The sequence below is a fragment of the Nuphar pumila genome, chromosome 12, assembly GCF_984573655.1.
Source record: "Nuphar pumila chromosome 12, dmNupPumi1.hap1.1, whole genome shotgun sequence".
NCBI classification, from domain to species: domain Eukaryota; kingdom Viridiplantae; phylum Streptophyta; class Magnoliopsida; order Nymphaeales; family Nymphaeaceae; genus Nuphar; species Nuphar pumila.
In genome coordinates, this window is record NC_143260.1 from 22,033,949 (window position 1) to 22,056,977 (window position 23,029).

Here is a 23,029-nt window from a genome sequence, read left to right on the forward strand (position 1 = left end):
ATAGATGTAATATCAAAAATAAAATAAAAAATTTAATGGATGATCTAATTAATATTTTCACAAGTCAATGTTGACTCCAAGATTTTTGTTTTTGTTTTTGAAAGATGACTCAAAGATGTTTTAAACCTTATGTTCATGAATTATGCTTACTGACACACAAAAATATCAAGTGGTTCCTCAATGCTTACATACACATAAACATCAAGTGGTAGTATATATGCTTATAAACATCACAAAATATGGCAATATCTTTGCTTAGACACACACACAAACATCAAATGGCAGTTGTTTATAACAATTTTAATAGTTATTGAATGTATAATTGACAATAAATATACAAAATAATGTAGAAAAGTACATATCCCTATGCAGCAGACATACTTTGTTGCTGCAACCTCCTACTCGAAGCATGCAATCTCATCAAAGGAGGGAGAGGAAGAACCTCTTGTGCACTATGTAGCCCAACATGACTTTACTCTACCTTTGGGCCCTCACTCTCCTCTACCAGGCCCATAAGTACATGGTCCATAAGTACATCTACTACTTGAGGACCCTCCACAATTGCCCCAACCCCAACCTCACTCGCCTTCACATCTAGGCCCCTACTCTCCTTTAATTTGTGAATAACTTGAAGAACTTCTGCCTTCATCTCCACCTCGCCACTACCACTACAAATGGTCACAGCTCTATCTTGTTTAAGTCCGGTATTAAGGTTGGCAACGACCTCACCATGAGCCAATGGCTTAAACTTCTTCACCAATGAGTCCCTCTCCCCCTCCTTTGATGTTTCTTAAATGGAAGACAAATATTTAACTGCAATATCAGCAACTTCTCTTGCAGAATCAGTAGGATTGGGCCAATCTAAAATTTTTAGCAGTTGACTTGTTGAAAGTGCATACAATTGCTTGGATGAGAGAAAATTTTTATGTTGCAGATCATTGAGGCTATATTTTTGGTAATCAAGATCTGACAACTAGATTTTTTGTGCTGAAGCAAGATCTCTCTCTATCAGAGTGGAAAGCCTATTGTATGTCTCAAGAAGTGTCTTATGAAACACCACATAACCATCAAATCCTAGAAGTCCTTTAGGCTAGAGCTTAGTGTTATTTTTCTTCTTTGTGATGACAGGTATAAATTGTGTATTTTTTCTCTTCTTTGGTGTCATCTGATAAAAAAAACCTAATTTCCATGATAACAAGAAGGATACAACCATAATTCAAACAAATAACATAGACAAACAATTTTCTATATTCAAAATGGGACAAATGAACACAAAAACAATAGTAACGTAGTAAAATAGACAATGCAGTAGAAACACAGTAAAATGTCCAAAATCGAGGGAGGTAACTGACAACAGAGTAACATAGACAATATTATAAAGGGACTTTTGTAGTAAAATAGACAATACAATAGAAACAACTTGCAATGTTCTACACATCGCCACCAACTGAAACTCACATATAAATGTCCAAAAAACCCGAAAAAACTCTATTAAACTGGATAATATACATGCAAAAAAAGTCAACCGAGGGATGTAACTGGCATATATAACCAATTTAAAAAAAATGTTTTACCAAAAAATAATAGTGAAAAACTATTTATCAAAAAACATATTCATCGGTAACCTTACAAAAAAAACTCAGTTGAGGGAAGCCGATGAAGTCGTTGCCAAAGGTTTCACTAGAATATTCGCAAGAGTTTTGCCAAAAAAATCACCAATGAAACACTACTGAAGAACCGCGACTGATGAGAGATTTTCACAAAGTTGCCCCCACCAGAATATTTACCTGAATGTCGTCAGAAGAACACCAGAAGGATTGATGACCACCAGTTGGAGATCATAAGAACCCTAGGGTTGCGAAAATAGAGCATCCAAATGCAAAAAAGGGATTAAGAAACGAAGCATCATTTATATGAGACAAAATTTTGCAATATCGGGCTTTCGCAAAATTTTCATAATTTTGCAATCCATTGTGCGTTACTCTTTCAAAATTTCATGAATTGTTGACTTTTACAACACTTAAAGGTATTTTTGCAATATGATGTGCGATACTTGTCAAAATTTTGCATTATCGGAGTTTCGCCAATATTCCAGAATTTCTCAATACTTCATGCGATACTCATTCGAAAATTTGCAAGGTACAAACTCAGATTTTTGCAATGCGCCTTGCGATACTCATCCACAATTTTGCAATTATCGAACTTTCTCTAATTTTATGATTTTCGCAAGTGATCGCACAAAACTCGTCACGAGTTTCACATATTTTTTGAAATTTTGTAATCTTTTTTGGAATATCTCAACCACCAATGCAATATTGTTGACGAATTTCGTGCGTGTATTATTTTAACATCATGATGCACTAAAATCAGAAATTTGCATCTGCGAGTGGTAAAAGGATAAAAATAAATAAAAAAAACATGCAGTATTTTCATTCAGGCGAATTTGATAAATTGGGGGATGATATTTTAAAAAACACATCATTTTTTTTGTACAGTACGGTCATTTGTAGTTTTTGTATCACCTGGGGGCCAAAAGCCTTCTATGGGGTCCAAACACCAACTTAGATCTCTAATTGTCGCTGACGAGATAAGGAGATTGGGCTCCAAATGGACTTTTGTATGGCGATGTTGGGTTCTCGTGAAGTGGAGGACTATGTGGATTGGAGAGAAATAACAGAATTTTCAGAGCAACAGTCTTTCATCTTCAGTTTGCTGCAAGACCATTACTAAAAGAATGCCTAATGCTCAAATGGCCTGCAACTGACATCAATTTGGTTGGTGAACGATGCATCGGACGGTCATTGGTGGCTGACAGCTAGTCGTTGTGTTTTCCTCATTTGTCTATTGTTTTTCTCTATATTTTCCTGTCTTCATGTCATATGTATTTGGAACTTTGGTGACATCTTGTCACCTGTTGCAGTCTACATTTTTCTGATTCCTGAATGAATTATCCTTTCACTACAAAAAAAAATTCTGATTCCTGAATGAATTATCCTTTCACTACAAAAAAATATATCAGGAGTTTCTTGGATGTTGTTCCCCCATCATATGAAAAGCAGCCAAACACTCGTTTTTTCCTATAGTCACAGCAGCCCATCTTATATGTTTTGATATTTTGTTCATCTGAAGAGGCCCAAGCAATCCACCGTAGGTGTTTGGAAGCCGTTTATCATTTGGATGAATGGCATTTAATTAAGGGACCTGTGTCCACAATCCATTTATGCACGTACTCACATACATACATACATAACTGGTGCCACATGAACTACCACGGTTCACTTGTGCCATTTGAAATGAGTGGATCAGATCCAAGCGACTTGAGACAGAAAACTGTTCAATTTACCTTGGATGCCGTCCATCATCAAAATGAATGAGATCAGAACCCATCAAAAGATGTTCTGAATGAACTTCAGTCGTCCATTTTTCAGCCATTGATGTGGTTCATCTGGCAAGTGAAAGGCATTGAAAATTTTTGTAGAGCCCATCTTGGCCTTGAACCGGATTTGCTAAAGATTGAAATGGTTCTGCTAGCTGCTGACAAAGCAGATCCGGCCCTATATCTGATCTTGTAGAGCCAACAAGGGACCAGTAGAGTAGGTAAAGACCAGGTTGGATGTGACTTGATCCTAACCAATAGTCGAACCCAATGTTAGGTTGTTCCACTTTTTTTTATTGTAGCCACGAACTAATGCTCCCTACTTTGCACAGCCACTTTAGTGCGCCTACTTTTTTTCGATGATAAGACAGGTGGGACTTCTTACTCACTCAAGGCACTAAATTGAGAATGCAGTTGTCAACTAATTGGATCAAAGCATAGCTGGGTCCGATCCTGCTTCATATCCACATGCAACAAAATTTAATCATCTAACTCGGTATAATTGAATGGGATATATTTGTACGGTTGACTGTATGTACTACCAAGTTGAAAAATCTTACGTGCAACCCGTGATAAAAATATCATAATTGTATTCCGATATTATGTAAACTTTTAACCAACCTTTACATATTCCTACATTTTATATATACGGATAATTTCCCAAGATTTTCTTGGGAAAAAACAAAATTGTCAGATTATCACAAGGTTGGTTATCGAAAAAAAATTATATCACAAGGATTTTCCTTGCCAAGATTTTCCATAGAGTGAGATCTTTGACATTGCTTAGCAGTAGGATGCAATCCTGAAGTTAGAGATCACGAAAAAATAGTTAAGTTATGCTACTCCTATGAACTATGCTACTAAAGATTAATAGAAAATAATCAAATAATTAATACATATAAGAGAAATAATAATAATTCAATTCAGCAACTAGCAAAGAAATCCCTATAATGAGTATTTATAGGATAACATTAGAAACCCTAAACCTATTTAGGATTCAAGATGGATCTATCACTAGTACCTAAATGAAATCTGGAAACTAAGTTGGATCCAAATAGATTTCTTATGGGCCCATATCACATTTTGCTCTACTCGTGCATCATTCTCGCCATATTAGAGAAAGACTAAGCCTCAAGTCTGATTCTGCTTTTGTTTCTTCCAGTTTCACTCAACTTTTGAAGACCATGAAATTGATGTGATCTCTAATGGGTGTCGATTGATTAAGCACTGCCAAAGACACTGACGATAGCAGGACTCGTTTTGTTAATAATCTTGTTGATAAAAATTTGTAAGTTGGGAAAGATTTGATTTTCTAAGATTCACAAAATCCTTTTGAAAGATGTGAGGACACCATATACAAGTCTTGACCATCATTTCTCCTAGGAAAGGTAAAGCTCAGATAGGTTTTTCGATTTTTATAGCTCGAATCGCACCATCGAGAAGCCTTTTCGGACCCAAGGACTTGTCGAGCTTTTACGTTCATTTTTGGATGTCTGCACCTCTGCATAGGTATAATGGCTCTCCGATGGCTTTTGGACAGAGTGCAAGCAAGGTCTGGGTAGTCTTCTTCTCTAGGCTAGTACTTAGGTATGAGATTTCTAGATTTTTTGATCTCTCTAGACTATAGGGGGCTACCACTATTTATAGGAATTCTACATGAGATATGAATTCAATAATTACTTGGTTTGAATCTAACCCAAATGGATATATTCTTATCATTATGGAGGATAAGACTTAACCAAGAAAAGTTTGGCTTGGGATAGGACTTTGTGTAGGATAGGATTTTTTTTGGCTTTAGGGAAACAAAGATAGGATTTTGGGTGGTTTCTATTTAAATAACACGTGTGGATAGGGTTTCTTGAGGTTTTCTACGAATTGGATAATAAAATTTTGGATCTCCATGCTTAAATTGATTTGTACTTCGAATCCGTTATAACAATGTAACTTGTTTTGGCCATAACTTTTTGTCCAAATGTCATATTGAGGCACTATTTGATGCGTTAGAAAACTAACATCCCCAAATTTAATTTGTCATTTCAGAGATTTAATTGTCAAAAATGCACTTAAAGTGGGTCCTACTTGGAAAACAAGATTTTCATTAAATAAGTTACATTGTTTTCGTCATAACTTCCTACTATGATATCGTATTAACCTAATTTTTAGATTGTTGAAAAGATAAGATCATGTATTTTGAATAAAAGTCTAGAGAATGCCATTTTGGAGTATAAAAGTTTAAGCTAGTAGAACTTTATAATGACCTGATCAAAATTAAGCTAGTAGAACTTTACAAATGCCCCTCTTTAGCATTAATTGAATATGGTTCGATTTATGGCAAAGAAGTAGGCACCTATGAAGACTAGCCATTTTTTGGTGCCACTAGGTTGTTGAGACCTTTTTGGTGTTCTGACCGAACAAGGTTGGTTCAGTGCCGAGACAACTAGGTTTTCGAGACCGTTTGTGATCTTGTTAAACAAGTTTGGGCCAGTGTCAGGATGTGAACTTGGTTTTTGAGACCATCTGTCATCTCGTCGAGTGAGGTTGGGCCAATTTTTGGATGACTAGATTGCCAAGACCATTTGGTGGTCTTACTGAGCGAGGTCAGTGCTAGTGTAGGGATAACTGGATTGCCGAGACTATTTGGTGGTACCGATGAACATGGTCGGTGCCAGTGTCAAAAGAGGAAAGAACTCAGATATGAGAACCGTTATGGGTCTCACTAAACGAGGTCAGGCAAGTTCAAGAATCACTTTATTTATAATAGAAAGAGAAAATGTTGGGCTTCAGGCAGGGGTAGCACATGAGGAATGTAGCTCATTTTCATACATTTTTGGACTATTTTGATTTTTGATGCATTTTGGTGATTTTCTTTTAAAAATTTGTGGGAAAAAAATATCAGGAGTCATACACCTCTTGTGGGCTCATGGATAGGGTAGAGTTGCCCTAGTAAGGTCTTAGGGCAAAGGTTCTCTTTCTAGAATGATCAATTTAGAAATGAGACTTCCTGCCCTAGTAAGGAGAGGCAAGCATACTTTGGTCTGGTAGCGCTGAAGAAATGACAGATCTTCCTGTCTACTCCTCAGACTCGAGATCTATATGGCTAGACTCTTTGATGTATGCAATGATCTTTTATGATATACAGTTGGACTCATGCATTTATAGTAGAATGTATAGCCTGTGACAATAATGAATAATTGATCATATAAAATCAAGGGTTTTTGCTCTCTCTTTTTTTCTCAAAATTAAAACCTTCCTAACAAATTGATTCTTGCACTTGAGATAACTATACTTTAGACTTTCCTCCTCTCATATTGGTCTAAGTTAGTGATACTTGACTTTAATAGAAATTTGTTCCTCTATTTCTGCCTTAGTTTTTAGTGACTAGTTATAAGAACATGAGATTAGGTATCGAGGCATTCATGTTAAGTATAATGGTCAACACTAAGGCTTGAACTCTGAAAGACTACGGTTAGATAAAAAACATTCAAGTACACCTTTTGCCTCTAAGTATCTTTCTTGTTGTCTTTGTTTTTAGCTCAAGGGGCATTCAACTCTGAAGTACTATGACAAGATTTGGACTTTGAATGGTTTTATGACACCCTATTCTTAGCTTTTAGATGAGTTTAAACTCCTTTGACATGCCCCTACATGGTTTCAATAGAAAGGCATAATTGAAAACTATGAAAAAAAAACAAAGAAAGGGGTTTAACAAAAGCTTTCTTAGTCTTGTCAACAAGAATAGTACGAGTCTTGTCAATAGGGCAAGTATGATTCTGCAACAAAGAGGATAACTTGGACCCTAGAAAGAAAAATCCTTTTGAATTTTCTTAGATTTTTTTATTTTTTTTGGATTTTTAGAATATTTTAAATTTTAAAAAAAATTTAAACTTTTTTTATTTTTTTAGGATTTTTGGTTTTTAAATTTTCAAAAGACTATTTTACAAGATCCAAGTTTTGAAGGCTTACCTAGGGCCATGAGATGATGACTCATGCAGGAGGTCTTTTCTCCTCCATAACATTATGGTTCAACCATGACCTGTGGTTGCCTTGTTTTGAGCACACTGGTCTTTTTTAGGAGGGATGGAAGGGCTTGGATTGTCATTTAGCATTTGTGAGCCCAAACAAACTTGATGCAGAGAAATTGCCAATCTTGTGGTCTCATATGCAACCAGACTCTCCATTAAGCTTATGACGGTTGACCCCTTTCTAAAATAATCATTCATGATTCATGTGAGTTTTTCTCTTTTGCTCCCTTTCTGTTCATGTCCTTTATATCTTAGACCTTGGGTCTCTGCTTTTGGTACTGCTCAGAGATGCTCAATTATGCCCTGTTGACTTTTTCTCAGTCCTTCAAAAAGTTGGTACCGTATATGCAAAGCGATTCTCCATCCATTGCCATATTTTTACACATGTTGATACGTGGGATGACTCTTGAGATAGAAGTCATTAATCGTTCCTTTGGATCTGATGACTTTGAGCCCTTTAGAAAAGTCTCTGGCTAACACTTGGTCAAAACTGAAAGATGCCACATTCACGATTGACCTAGATAATGGGATCGTTTCCTCCTTCAACCGAACTATTGATACGTTAATTTGCCCCTCAGATTTGGATAATGGGGTTCGTATAGGGAGGTCATCTTTTTTTGTGATGGACATTAGGAGATGAACCTTTGTATGATTTAGACGAACCACACTTATCTGAGGGGACTCTCTTAGAATTTCTTGGTTCTCCTATAGAATGTGTCTTCCTTGTACTCTTATCCCTCCTTAGTAGTAGATTTGGGAAACTAGAGACATTGGGTTGAAACAATTACTGCATGTGAGTACTCATAGAGCATAAATTACTGCATTATTAGATGGCCCTTGCTTCGTACCTTTTTTTAGGAACCGATTTTTTCTCATTTCAAAGCCTGAACCACTCCTATGATGTGATTATTGTTTCTCGACTCTAACTGTTCTTCATTCATTAGTAGCTCTTCATTTTCTATGTAATCTTGGATGATATGCTTTAGGATAAAGCAGTCCTAAGTGTCATGACCCACAGCTCTATGACATCTGCAGTACTTGACTAGGTCTTTGCCCTTTATCTGTGGTGGATTTAACATCTTTGGTAACTTGATTAAGTCATCCTGTAACAATAGATCCAGGATCTGTGACTGAGGCTGCTCGAACTTGGAGAATGTTCGATCTCTGGTTCACTTGGGATTGCTTCTATATTCATTCTCATTCAACTTCTTTGGAGAGGTTTTTTGTCCTCATTTGCCTTACTTTTGTGGGGTCTGTTTTGAGGCTAAAACAATATTGACCTTACCCTAAGATGAATCAAATTTCCTGTAGACATTGTTGTCCCTGTTGCTCTTTAGGAACCCATCATAAACTCCTCTTATGATGCTGCCTAAAAGGTGGTAGCTTTCTTGATGTGTTTGGCATAGGTTTGACCTAAGCCATATGATCAGTCTCCTCAAAAGTTGAGAGAAGTTATCTATGACGATCATCAAAGCATGAAAGTCTAATATCGGTTCCTTCATCCAATGGGAATGGTCTGTCATCTGTTTATGCAACTCATGGGAACATTCCTCTTTCTTCTGCTTCAAGTCATAAAGTTGATTGATAGTTAGGAGGGCCTTTAAGTTGAAGTTAAAATGGTCCATGAATATGTTCATGATCTGCTTGAACTCCCTGACATGTTGGAGGTTCAGGGTTGTAAACCATTTTAGAGCCTATTCTTTTAGACTCTTATCGTTGTTTCGATATTTGTCTACACTCCCCATGAACAAAGTCATATGTGTTCCTAGATCCCTCTTTTCACCAAACTTTAAAAACTTGGGGGGAGTGTTCATCGTTCTCATCAAACTCCTTGGGCAAAAAATCCTCTATAGAGTACTTTTTTCGGTTTAGATCCATGTACTTTATTTTGACACCGAGGTTTCAGTTTATATTCTCTAGATATTTGATTTTTTTGTCTGATTTTGAAGATCTAGTCTGGACCGGGTGAGCCAACTTAGGTTTATGGATTCTACTCCCCCAGTCTGACACCTGAGATTCACTATATTGGTTATAGCCCTTCTCAAAATCTAACACTTGGGTTCTTCTACTCCTCCTGTAGGCATGTGCTTTTTCGTGTTTAGACTCTTGAGCTCTTTTGTCTCTTTTGTTGGCTTGTGCTTGCTCTTGTTTAAGCCTATCTTGAATTTCTATGATTTTCTTCTCTATCCTCTTCATGTTATTTCTTATTTATGCTAGCACATCCTTTTCTTTGGATTGAGCTTTGAAATGCAAGGTCTTAAGATTTCATCTTCTGGTGGATTTTCATGTGCTAGAGTTGTCTATCTCGTAACCCGCATAGAGACTTTTACGATATTGGTGAGGATATCGATGATCTAACACTTCTCTCTATTTGGATTGGACTTTAAAATGTGAGGTCATGTGGATTCTCTTTTGGTAGACTCATCTGTACTAGAATTACCCATCTTATAACCTGCATGGAGACCTTTACGAGACTGGTGAGGATACCAACGTGAGATGGACTCAAAGAACATCATGGCCTTTTCTCTTTTTCAGTCATCTATGGACTCATCAGGAATGTTATTGTAAGTCCTTTCTTAAACGTGAGATTCTCCAAAGATAGTTTCTTTGGGATGAGTTGGATTTGAAGTTTTTGAATTTTGGATCGAGTATTCATTATACCCCAAATAATTGGTTTACATATGCCCAAACAAGTAATGAGAGATTTCCAAAATTAGTGAGTACTCAAATTATCCTCGAAAGATGTATCCACGGATCTGCAAGTACTCTTTGAATTCTATAGATTAGGGTCCCCTCCTAGATTTACCATCGATATACTCAAGCTAACTGCTTAAATATACTGATGAATGGATTATCCAACTCCAATGGTACTGCTTAAGAGTATTAGTGGATGAATTAAAAGATCTAAATAATAGGACAAAATAATTTAAAGAAAAACTCAAGTAAAAGAGGGGCTCTAACCTAAGAGAAGAGGAGCTAAAAATATTAAGAGCATACAATGAATCAAACAAAGTCTCAAAACCCTAGCTAGCTGGAGGTAATATTTTCTCTATTTTCTATATGACATGAATTTTCTCCAACAAGTGTGTTTAAAATGTGATAAAACTCAAACTTGATATGTATGCATGCACATAATGCAAATCCTACATTTGATATGCCAAAAAAGAATCAATAGGCAAGACACTAAGAAACAACCTTAAAGAGGATGACATTATCTTTGAGAAAAAAAATCATGAGATTTGGTTTTTCTGAGGGCAAAGATATGCTATTTAGAATGTCAAAATGCCAATGAGCTTTTCTACATCAAAATGACATAATAAATTTTTTCTATTTTTTTTTAACCAAGAAAATCATTTTTATATATTTTTTTCTCAAAATATCAAAGAAAGCTTGGGATGTCAATTTTCAAAAGAAACTAATTTTGTCCAGATCTAACACCTAAGCAGGGAGAAACACCACCCAAAATAAAAAAATTTCTGCTATTTCATCAGCTACCAAACAAGAAATAGAGACTTCTGAGAAAATTTAGACCCTGAAGTTCTTGTTTTCAGAAAAAACTCACCGAAGATAAAGTTTAAAAAAATAAGTTATCTCTTAGAAGAAATACAAATCACATGATTTCAACACTAGAGAGCGGAGATCCCCCTCCTAGAATATAAATTATCCAAAAATTATTATCTCAAAACAGAAACAAAAACTTTCTAGAAACTTTTTTGGGTATAAATATATAGTTTTAAGAAAAACATTCTAAAAGATGAAATAAAGTTGGGAATCTTAGCTTTCCAACAAATCAAAAATTGCTAGATTTTGATATCGAAGCACGAAGATACAACCTTCGAAAGACTAGCTGTTCAGAAAAAATTACAGGGACCAATATTAACGTTTTATTCCCTAAATGACCAAACTATTTTATCGTTTTGGTCCTCTATGGAAAAAGGAGTTTTTTTTTGCAGTTCGAACCCAAAAAAATTTAAATTTAATGGTTTTAGGTTTATTAGAACCTAGATCATAAAGATAATGCACTTTTAACTATGAAAAATAAAGAAAAATATAGTGTCACATCATGATCGACAAAAACTGTTGATAAAAATTTGTAAGTTGAGAAAGATTTGACTTGCCCAAATTTGCAAAATCTTTTTGAAAGATACGGAAATGCCGTATGTAAGTCTTGATCATCCTTTGCCCAAGGAAAAGGTAAAGCCCAGATGCGTTTTTTTATTTTTGTACCTCAAATCGTACCGTCAAGAAACCTTTTTCGGATAAAGGGTGCATTTAGTTTTTACTCTCCTTTACGTTCATTAGCACCTCCACATAGGTCTGATGGTTCTTCGATGGCTTGGGAAAGACTGCAGGGAGGGCTTAAATAGTTTTCTTCTCTGGGCCAGCACTTAGGTATGAGATTTCTAGATTTTTTTATCCCCTCAAACTATAGGTGGCTATCCCTATTTATAGGATTTTTGCATGAGATATAGATTTAAGAATTACTTATTTTGAATCCAAGCCAAATGAATTTTTTCTTATCTTTGTGGAGGATAAGACTCATCCAAGAAGCGTTCTGCTTGGAATATGACTTTAGGTATAATAGGATTTTATTTATTTTTTGCTTTAGGGAGACAAAGATAAACTTTTGGGTAGTTTTCATCCAAATGACACGTGTGGATGGAGTTTTCAGTGGTTTTCTACATATTGGACAATAGAATTTCATATCTTCATGCTTTAATCGGGTCATACTTCGAATCCGTTATGACAGGATAACTTGTTTTAGCCATAACTTTTTGTCCAGATGTTAGATTGAGGCATCGTTTGATAAGTTGGAAAGATAACAACCTCAAATTTAATTCATCATGTAAGTATAAAACCAAATCCAGTTATTTTGATTATAAAAAATGCACTCAAAGTGGATCATACTTAAAAAATATGATTTTCATTGAACAAGTTACATTGTTTTCATCATAATTTCTTACTCTGAATTTGTATTGACATGATTTTTAGCTTGTTGGAAAGCTAATATCTTCTAGTTTAATTGATATTTTGAAAAAAAGTTTAGAAGATACTGTTTTAGAGTTCAAAAGTTTAAGCTAGTAAAACTTTATAATGACCTAGTCAAAAGTGGGGTGTTTATAGATCCAAATAGAAAATTTATCTAGACCATGCTGCTCTGTCTTGGCTGCACGACACTTGGGTCCAAATGGGTTAACTTTGGATGGATTTGGATCAAAATTGGGTCCAAAAGGAGACTACATGGTTCAAATGGGTTCTGGATTGGATTTAGGCCCAATTCGAAAGGTTCTAGATATTTAACAGGATATGTGTGCTAAGATTGAGTAACACCCAAACCTTTTTGCATATGCTTGGCTGGATCAAGCACAAGTTTAAGTCAAATACCTCTTGCAAGGTATAGGCCTGAACCACAAATATTCTGCCCTAGATTATGAAGGTCCTTATATTATTCCTAATTGTGTGTATATCTCTATCTATCATGTGTAGAGTTTAAAGTTAGTTAGAAAAAAGGTCTTATGAGGTGACTCAGAGGAGAGAGACGTAAAGTAAGAAAAAAATAAAAAAAAATGTTTGGTTATTAAAAAATATTTAGTAAGTTTTATGGTTTGCTTGTTTTAGCGAGAACACAGCACTTAGGTTATTAAAAAACATGGTTTGTACGTTGTATGGTCTGCCTGTTTTAAATAGAAGACAACAGTTAAGGTCATCAAAGCTTCAGCACATTGTATGTGGTGAAGGATCAGTCATTAGTTGTTGTTTTAATTGTTTTAAGTTCAAGTTCCTAAACTCTAAGTTTTGTCCTTTCTTAATGGACCATGTGGGTGTCTGATTAATAGCATCCAATGTGACTTTTTAACCTTTTTTTTATTGTCCACAATCTTCTCCTAAGCCAAATATAGAAAAATTGCCAAGAACCGGAAGAATCAATTAGTAGATGTGTTTATCATTATTTATTTATGTGAAAATATGTCTTGGATCAAATTGTTTTGTCGAATATATTGATTTTTTTTTTCATTGCAAAGATTCGGTTCAACATGGACCATTGATTTTTAGGTTCTTCTGAAAACCTGTCTTAACATAAGAAATTCATCATCTAATAAACGCACTCCATTAAATAAAATCTCTCTCTCTCTGGACAACATTTGATGCTGCTTTAAATTAACATATATAAGTCTTAACCGCTTTGTGTATCCTTCTACCCTAACTTACTTTCAGAAAGCATAGTTCATCATCATAATCAAGTCTTGTGCCAACTCTTTTCATTGAAGAAATGCGCTAAGTCAACATAAATTAACCTAAAATTTTGATTCTTTCGTAAAAAACCTTTGGTGCAATATAGATGTTTAGATCTTTCTGAAAGCTCATGTAAACATAAAAAACGCCTAATTTAATACATGTTTTCCACTAAATAAATCATAAAGAATACATTTGTAGGTTCTGCTTATGTAAAACATGACTGAAAATGTACTTATTGAACCGACTTGAACAGTATAGATAGGGAAGGGGGACCGTGCAACGAATGGAAGGTCAACCAATGATGATCGGACAACGTTCTTTCTCTAATAATCAAGTTTTTTATCGATACTTATTGCTTTTTATTCTTTAGTAAGAAACATATTTTATATTATAAATTTTTTATATTTAAATGCATTTTTTAAAGAGGTAAGAATCAAAAGCTGACAATACTTTGTTGCTCGGATGTATCCATTGGCAATGGCCAAGGATCCCAACATGAGCAATCTCATAAGCAACCAATCACATGGTTTTGAATTGAGTGAGGCCTCAACAGTGCTGCTGGCTTCAAGCATTGCTGCCATATGATTTGTGTTTGTAATTGCTGATGTTTGGACCCCTCTCATTGGTAACAGGTCTCCAAGATAAGGATTGAATGTGATGGCTGAAAGGTTGGAGCCGTGGCCTCTTATCATCCAAAATAAATCACTGTCTTACGGGTTATATATATTCATACAATTAGATTCAGCTTCATAATAACAATTCTGTTATATAAATAATGAGATGCTTTTAGACAAGTTATGGTGGGGGCTCAAGGCAACTTTCATGAAATAAATAAAGACAGTAACTGCGGCTTTTTGAGAACATGGTGCACTGGTGGGTGATGATAAGAAAGAAGTAGGATTAAATGGACACTTCGCACATTTATGTTGAAAGAGCCCATGATGTAAACTATCTACCTTGGAAATTTGAAATCCCTGATATATTACTTTATCCGGGGCCGTAGATCAGTTTGAAATGGATGGCCCCCACGTCTCAAGTTTTCCAGTTTTCAAGGATGATAGCTGAAATGGTGGGCTCACCGAATACTACATGACCAGGTAATGCATATAATCATGTTGATTTTGAAAATGTCCTTCAACTCAATGGATTTTTGGCAACATGTGATAACATCAGGACAGAAGGGCTTACATTTAGCACATCTAGGTTGATTCTTTTTTATGCTATTGCTTCTTTCTCCCTTCTATATTTTAGTATCTTTTGGCTTCTTGCTTTATTTGTCTATTTATTACCATAGGCAATTGTATAACAGTAAGCAATGGGCTGGGTGCACCTTTCTTAACTACAGCAGCCAGTTGAATCACAGTTGCTCTCCATAAATTGCTTGTTGCTTTGAGCACAATCTCATGTTTGAGATGGTTGGTAGATATTGAATGAAGTTGATATGGGTGCTTGCATCTCTACAACAGAGTTTAAAGGTTGTGGTGATGGAGTGTTAAAAGATAATGCTTTGTTGGCTAACCAAGGAGAAGTTGAGAAAGGAGATCTGGACAGTGCAGAAGAGGGAAGAAGGTTCTACTGCAATCAGCCGCCTAAGAATGTATCCCTCTATTCTCAACAAGGGAAGAAAGGCCGCAACCAAGACGCAGTGGTGTTCTGCCAGGTTCTCTCTCTCTCTGTAAGCATGTTGCATCCACCAACTTGAGGATTTTTGTAGGTTCACAATTTGTGTTACTTTTTCGGAATTTGTTTCTCAAAAAATTGTTTTAGGTTCGCATTTTTTTTTTTGAGAAAAGGTTCTCAAATTAATATTGGTGAAGATTGGTGACTACTAGAAGGTCGAAGAAATTTGCATAATAAATAAACCTTGCTGAAAGAAAAAACAGAGAGACCAATGAAAAAATATTAATTCCCAAAGAATTATTATTACATGAAAAACTTTTTGCATATCATGAAAACCAAGTAATGGGAATGTTTAGATACTTCTTGATTTTTCTATTCTGTTTAGATGCATCCTCACAGAAGTATGCATATATTAGTACGCTAGAATTCCAAACTGATCTTTTGCGGCATTTTGGTTTTCCATGTTCAATTACAACCAACTTACTCTTGATCAATTGAAACCACCACCCATTCCCAGTTTCTTAAGAATCCTTAGATCTCCAAACTACACCTCTGTAAATTCTTTTTCTGGGTTCAAGTGAGTTATCTGAGAGAGAGAGAGAGAGAGAGAGAGAGAGAGAGAGAGAGAGAGAGAGAGAGAGAGAGAGAGAGAGAGAGAGAGAGAGAGAGAGAGTATTTTTCTTTACAGCCACTTCAAATAGTAAGGATAGGCTTCAAGCTTAAGACATGCTTTTAAAACAGAACTATTTCTTTTCCTTATCATTTTATGAGAATAGAAAACGAGTGGGCGCTATTCTGAAAAGAGCAACATTTTTTATATTTTCATGAAGGACTATGGGATGAGAGAGGGAGCATTCTGTGGGGTATTTGATGGGCACGGCCAAAATGGTCACTATGTGAGCAGAAGAGTGAGAGACTGCTTGCCTGCAGTGCTGCTAAGGCAATGGAACCATTGGCTTACCCAAGTTGGAATTGTGGAGGGGAAGAAGGTTGTTTTGGATTCATCCAAGGTCTTTGATGGGTGGAAAGAGTCATGTTCTAAGGCATTTATGATGATGGATAAAGAGCTCAAGCTTCACCAGGCCATGGATTTCTCATGTAGTGGGACAACTGCAGTCACCATTATTAAGCAGGTATACATTCCTTTCTCAACCAAAACCCCAACTTTACCTTGAACTACTGCTGTTAACTTTCGATTGACTTGGAGATTTTGGTCATTAAAAAAATTTTAGATAATGGCTTAGGCCTAAATGGTTGCAAGATTGGTTCGGATCAGGGTTGACCTGACACTGCATCGGATTTTCTATATGTGGGTCCAGCTGATTTATGACACTTGGTGAATTCCGGATCCATATTTTATCTGAACACTTCTAATATTGGATCTATAAAACCTGGTTAAATATATTGATTTTCATGTGGAATAGATAAAAAAACGGGTTGGTTTAAACCCGGAAATGATCTTACTCTGATCCAGTTTTGAACCAATTTATTTACCTAATTTTCACATGGATCTGACTGAACCTAATATTATTTGTTCCAAATCCAATCCTGTTATAAAGCGAACTTTATTTTATAGTGTATCTGCCTGAAATACCTTCAATCAGATCATATATCTGATCTGGATCAGACCCACTTCCAGCCCTAGGTCTAGGGCCAACATTATCATATTATGGTTGCCAACTTTCCATGCCCTGAATCCTTCAAGGACAATAAGAACTTTGAGAAAAAATGACAGAGAACAAGAATCTGTCCCAGGTCCATTATGGTATCTATGCTCCTCGTGACAACTATTTGGTTGCAGAACCAACTTACTGAAGGCTCAGTAGGCTAAGGCCTATTCAAGTCCCAGTTTGACCAAGTTCTCATACTTTGGCCTATGCTAGAAGAGAGGATTCCTAGCCGAGGTATTTGGCTGGCTGGCTGTTCTATAATTAAGGGAATATTGCCATTATGAAAGACTTATCTTTTCTTGAGAAATTCAATAATGTGTCCTTTAAGTCAATAAACCAAAGGGATCCCTTGAGAAAATGGGAGACAAACCCCTTGGTCACGCTGCACCTTGTCTTATATATGTCACAAATATGGCTGATATTTTGAGAATATTGTGACATTTTAAAAATGATCCGATATTAATATGATATAGACAGTTTCTTGGTACTGTTATACTATTTATATCTTATTTACACTTTTAATATCTTTTATAGTTTTGTAGATGATGATATTTTCTCGAGAAAAGCAAAAATGTTCATAATACCGCGAGATTTTCCCTAGAAGGAGATTTTAGCCATTGATACTAACATATGCATGGTTTTGAAAATAAAATATCAGGGTGATGACCTAGTGATTGCTAATCTTGGAGATTCAAGAGCTGTGCTGGGGACAATTTCGGAAGATGGTGCTTTGACCGCCATACAGTTGACCATTGATCTCAAGCCAAGTGTGCCACGTAAGCCCTTACATCCCTTAATTAGAATATGCCTATTTGTTTAATGGGCATCCATAAGGCAATGGGTCCAGCACCATAATGATTGTACGAGTGCTATAGGCCAAAGTACTGTTGGCCCCAGCCAGTAAGTATACATCACATGTGGGTGGGCCCAACTAAGATACTTTATTTGTTTGGACCCAGCTTTACAGAGTGATGCTGGACCCGCAATGTAAAACAAATTGTGTTCAAATTGTTTCGGATCCTTACCATAGTTTTTTTTATCACTTATCTGGATCTGGATGTAGATAAAACTGGGCCGATTCCACGTTTTACTGTCTGGGTCCAGCAAAAATGTTCGGTCAGATTGCCTCCTGCAAGTTTGCCATCCATGAATGTGGCACGTTGGATTCATTGTAGTAGGCCTTGTGAAAAACCAACTTGTGCTGGCTAAAACTGCCCTAACCATTTTCATCAAAAACATGTGAAAGATGTAAAAAGGCACATCCACACTATAGTAACAATTATCACCATATTTTTTGAAAAATATCACAATGAAACATAAGATTTTGGTAAAGATTAGAAAAGCTAACAAAATCATGGTATTTTCAAAATATTGGGATTTTATCATTCGACTGAACGCATTACAACTATATATATATATGAGAAGGGGATGGTCCTACCCTTTCTTTTTGTTAGGTCTCGTTAGGACTCAATAAAAATTTGCACTTTCATGTATATATTTTTGCTCATTTGATACCATTAGATGTGTTTATCATCGCTTATTTACAAGAAACAAGCTTTGTTTCAAACTGATTTTATGTATAAATGTAAATATTTTATCATCAAATTTCAGTATAATATCAACCATTATTTTTTTAAATTCTTTAAAATACACATCTAAGCATAAAATTTCGTATACTCTCCGATGGGTAGTGGGGACCTTAAGGGTTTGACTAACCGTAGGCCAGCCAAGGTGCAGTCACTGATGTTTTTTTTTCTTGGATTGTCCAAAAAAAAAAAGTCCTAAAGGATTAAAAGAAAAAAGGGATAGAACCATTCTCCCTCTCTCTCTCTCTCTCTCTCGCTCTCTCTCTCTCTCGTTCTGCAGCATTGTTTTGAAGTGTTTTATGATAGATCTGAACCATTAGATGTGTTTAGCGTGCTAGATTTAGTGGGAATCGACAATTGGATTATGCTTTTTCTACACAAAAATATATTTTTATGAGCCAGAAAAAAATGATATCTTCATAGCCCTTGATTTGGATCACCGTTAAAACCTGTACCGGTGATCCAAAAGCCGGTTTCCACTAAACAAAACCTATAGATCACATCTATGGTGTTAGATGTGAGAAAAAATACTAAAAACATGTGATTTTGAGGGGGCGGAACGGGACAGAACGAGAAAAGTGGCCTGAACCAGCGTGTTACTCATTATATATATATATATATATATATATATATATATATATATATATATATATATATATATACTGGCAAAATCTCAGGAAAAAACTTCTATTAGGTACGTAACATTTTGTAATTTGTAATCCTTTTTTTTATTTGGAAATTTTTAAATAATCTTTTTTCTAAATATTTTCCCTAAAAAACTCTAGAAAAATGAAAATTCCAATATTCTCTATATGAAAATTGTTGTTTGAAATTTTCGCTACCACACACACACAAGAACCAGTAAAGCTTAAAATTAGAAATTGCATCTCCATTGTCCATTTGTCAGTTGAAAGTTGCTACTCTGCTAGGCTTGTAAATTGTGTCCCATTGAGAATTGGACTAGCATCTCTAGCACCAATCTACCTGGATTACCAACAGTGGAAGTGGAAATCGCTGATCCAAGAGACTCAATGGAAAAACTCCAAAAGATGTTTGAGAACCCCAAAATGTTTGGTATCACATGGAAACACACAAGCTTGCAGACTTGATTGTCACTAATCACTATTATCAATCTACTAGCAATGATCAAGAACTTTCATGTTTTCTTAATATACTATTGGGAGCTAAAACTTACCACTAGCAAAAGCAATATCCCATGCAAGTGGTTAATTTTCAGGACCTTGATGCTGCTTTTCAATTTTCACTGCATTCCACTGTTTTCGTAAACCAGTCTAACAATAGATATGCATGAATGCATTTACATTTATGCATATACGTACTTGCAGAAGAAGCAGAACGCATCAAACGGTGCAATGGCCGCATATTTGCTTTGCCAGACGAACCAAAGGTGCAAAGAGTTTGGCTACCTAACGACAACTATCCAGGATTGGCCATGGCTAGAGCATTCGGAGATTTTCGCCTGAAAAACTTCGGAATAATTGCAGTCCCGCAGATCTCTTACCAGCGACTCTCCTCCAGTGATCAATTTATCATCCTTGCAACTGATGGGGTAAGTCACAGCTCTTGCATGTATGAACAGAAAAATCTGCAAAAATGAGACCATTGGAAACTGTGAATTTGATCAGAATTTCAAATATGTCCAAATATAATTCAGAAGATGTTCCTCCAAATATATCACAAAAGAACATAGTCCCATCTTCTAAAATAACAAAAAGTATTTCTTGGTATTTCATCAACACTGCATTTGGATAATAAGTGCTTGTGGTCCTAGATGCAATAATAACTAATGCAGATTCCTCTGTTTTATGTCAATTCAAGTTTGGTAATAATAAAGATTTAGAACCTTTAGATTTTCAAATATTTAGAAACAGATCCATGCTTGGTTTGGGTGAAGAATACTCCAAATTGTGCCAAACACCAAAACTTCCTGAAATTTAATTGATAAGTTCCAGTTATCAGGAAGGTCATTATCAATCTTTTTCTTTTGTAGCATCCTAACTTTGTTGTTAGTCCTCTCTTTGCTTAAGTTTTTTTTGAAAAATAAATTTTGAAGGGAAAGTTCACTTCATGAGATTTCTTTAGTCCACATTAATCATTTTTTAAGAACGCAATGGGTTTAAAATATGTAAAGTTGACTGTGAAGGCAAGGCCCTTTGGGGGCTTGTCAATTAAATGTCGAACTTTGGATTTGGATCGATTTGAAGTTGGCGTTGACTTTAGACTTGGATTCGGGTTCGGCTTGACTCCATTCGTTTGGATCTCGGTCTTGGTTTGACTTTGACCATTTTCTTATCACTCTTTTTTGGACTGTTTTTACCTTATAAAACAACTTTAAAAAAGTTTTAAAACTTTATTAAAGGACCTTTTATTATCAAAACGGTTTTGGAGTTTGATCTTTTTAGTCAAAGGGCATTTCTGACACAATTTGAGCATGTTACTTAGTCCAAATGGCTAGCCTAACATTTTGGATGTTAGTGGGTGAATTAAGGCTATTAACAAGCCTTTTTGTGGGTGCATGCTAGACCATCATTGGTGCATGCATGGGAGTTGAGATCAATGGACATTTTTGGTCCTCCTGACCAGGGTTTATTTTTATCCTGGATGGCCATTGGTGTTGTCTATAGCTCAAGTCCCGCTCCTTTAGTTATTGCAGCCTCTTTTTTTCTCTCTTCTCACGGCCCTCTCCTTTCCTTTTTGGGGCTGATCATGATAATTGTATTGTGATGGACGATTGCTTAGTGAGAAAGGTAGTATAGCATGAGTAGGTATGTAATTGGTTGTATTGTAGAAGTAAAGTTGTGGTTCACCCTTCTACACCCAGTTTTTACTCGAAAGGGCTACTGTCACTTTTAAGAGAGTGCCATGTTGTGTTCCTTCAAGCAAATTAGAATCTCAACACCTCCGAGACCGCAGTTCAGATCATGTAGAATTTACCAACAAGCTCGACAAATATTTCTACTCTGAAACTCTGAACATTAGTAGATAAAAAATGACCATTTTTTTGAAAAAAAAAAAAAATCACTAGTTATGAAATGTTTTGAATAGTTCCCTAGTTTTAGCTCATCTCTTCTAATTTTGCTCAGAAACTAGAAGTCTTGTGTTTAGATGTAAACACATAGGTCTACATTCTAGAACAAGGCATACTTATTATTCTTTCATATTTAGTAATATGGTATCAATTGAGTGTCTTCTGTTTGCAGGTATGGGATGTTCTAAGTAACAATCAAGTAGCATCCATTGTTTGGTCTGCACCAAGCAAAGAAATCGCTGCAAAAGTGGTAGTGGACTCAGCCGTTCGCGAATGGAGGCGTAGGTTTCCGTATTCGAAAATGGACGACTGTTCTGCGGTTTGCCTTTTCCTGCATAACTAGGAGAAAGGGCACAGCTAACAATTTTGAACAAGAGAATGGTTAAGTTTGTCACTATAAAGATATCTGTTTGGCATCATGTGAAACATGACCAAGTTCATGAACCCATGTTGCTCCTGCTACTGGTGGCAACGTAGAAGTTCATGGATTGTTCATGTTTCGATTGATGCCCAACCTGCCTTTTAGTAATTCTAAAGCTAACTACGTACTTGTGGTTTGTTTTCTGTATTATATGAAATGTACATGTTTTTCCATTTAAAATGAGTGCCTATTTGGTGTGATTGGACAACATAATTGGATGGTATCATATATAAGGTTTGGCATATATATGCTAAATGGCACAAAGTTATGCATGGCATGCATCAGTTTTGTTTGTTTTTTCAATTACATGGGGGAACCCACATCAGGTTGGGAGGCTCTTGCTTTAGCTTCGCAACAGGGCCATGCAGGCCATGTTTATCGAACTTGCGTCGTCGTTCAACTTGAACATTTTAAGCCAATCCACCCAGCCAGGTGCGGGTAGCCCTTATGAGCACATCATTCAGTTACTGTTAAGATATTTCAAACCTGTGCCAACTGGGGACTAGAAAATATAACAAACATGGCCAATTTACGATTTTCTTGACAGTTTTGCATTTTTGTTTGGTTGAAATCATGGTGTTTGAGTTTTTCATGTAGCAGCTTACATGGCGCCTGAATTTTTAGGTAACAACTTAGACAAGTGGTTTGACCAAAGAGCTTAATTTTCAGGTGATGAAAAGGTAGAACCGTCAAGAAAAAAAATCGATTGGCCAGATTTCTCATAGTTTGAGCTGTGAATTGGCCATGTTTGTCATTTTTTTTTGTCTAAGCCAAAACACAGAATGGTGCCAAAAGTGGGTGTTACGTACGTCTTTGTCAGTTATAAATATGATTATGGACTTTCAAAAATTTGGTCAAGTTCATGATAAACTGAGATTTTCCCAGCCAATGAAAAACATTCATGAACTCCCGCCTCTTCATTAGTAGAGTAGGAAATGTTTCCACAATGAGCATTGTTGATCTTAATCATGCTTAACATGGAGTCAAACATAACCAAGATCCTGATTAGAACTTTCAAAGAAGTTCAGCAACAGTGAATGCTGATTGT

At 35.9% G+C, this 23,029-nt stretch overlaps 1 protein-coding gene across 1 annotated transcript in view; it reads left to right on the forward strand.

Moving 5' to 3' along the window:
- Window positions 1-22,221, forward strand: part of LOC149820276 (putative protein phosphatase 2C 72) — a 45,425-nt gene extending 23,204 nt beyond the window's left edge. Inside the window, exons 4-8 of the mRNA XM_089983261.1 lie at window positions 15,102-15,310; window positions 16,086-16,388; window positions 17,584-17,701; window positions 19,858-20,081; window positions 21,733-22,221. Coding sequence (XP_089839387.1) covers window positions 15,102-15,310; window positions 16,086-16,388; window positions 17,584-17,701; window positions 19,858-20,081; window positions 21,733-21,903 — 1,025 coding nt within the window. The 3' untranslated portion in view covers window positions 21,904-22,221. The remainder of the gene's footprint in view (window positions 1-15,101; window positions 15,311-16,085; window positions 16,389-17,583; window positions 17,702-19,857; window positions 20,082-21,732) is intronic.
- Window positions 22,222-23,029: the final 808 nt, after the last annotated feature.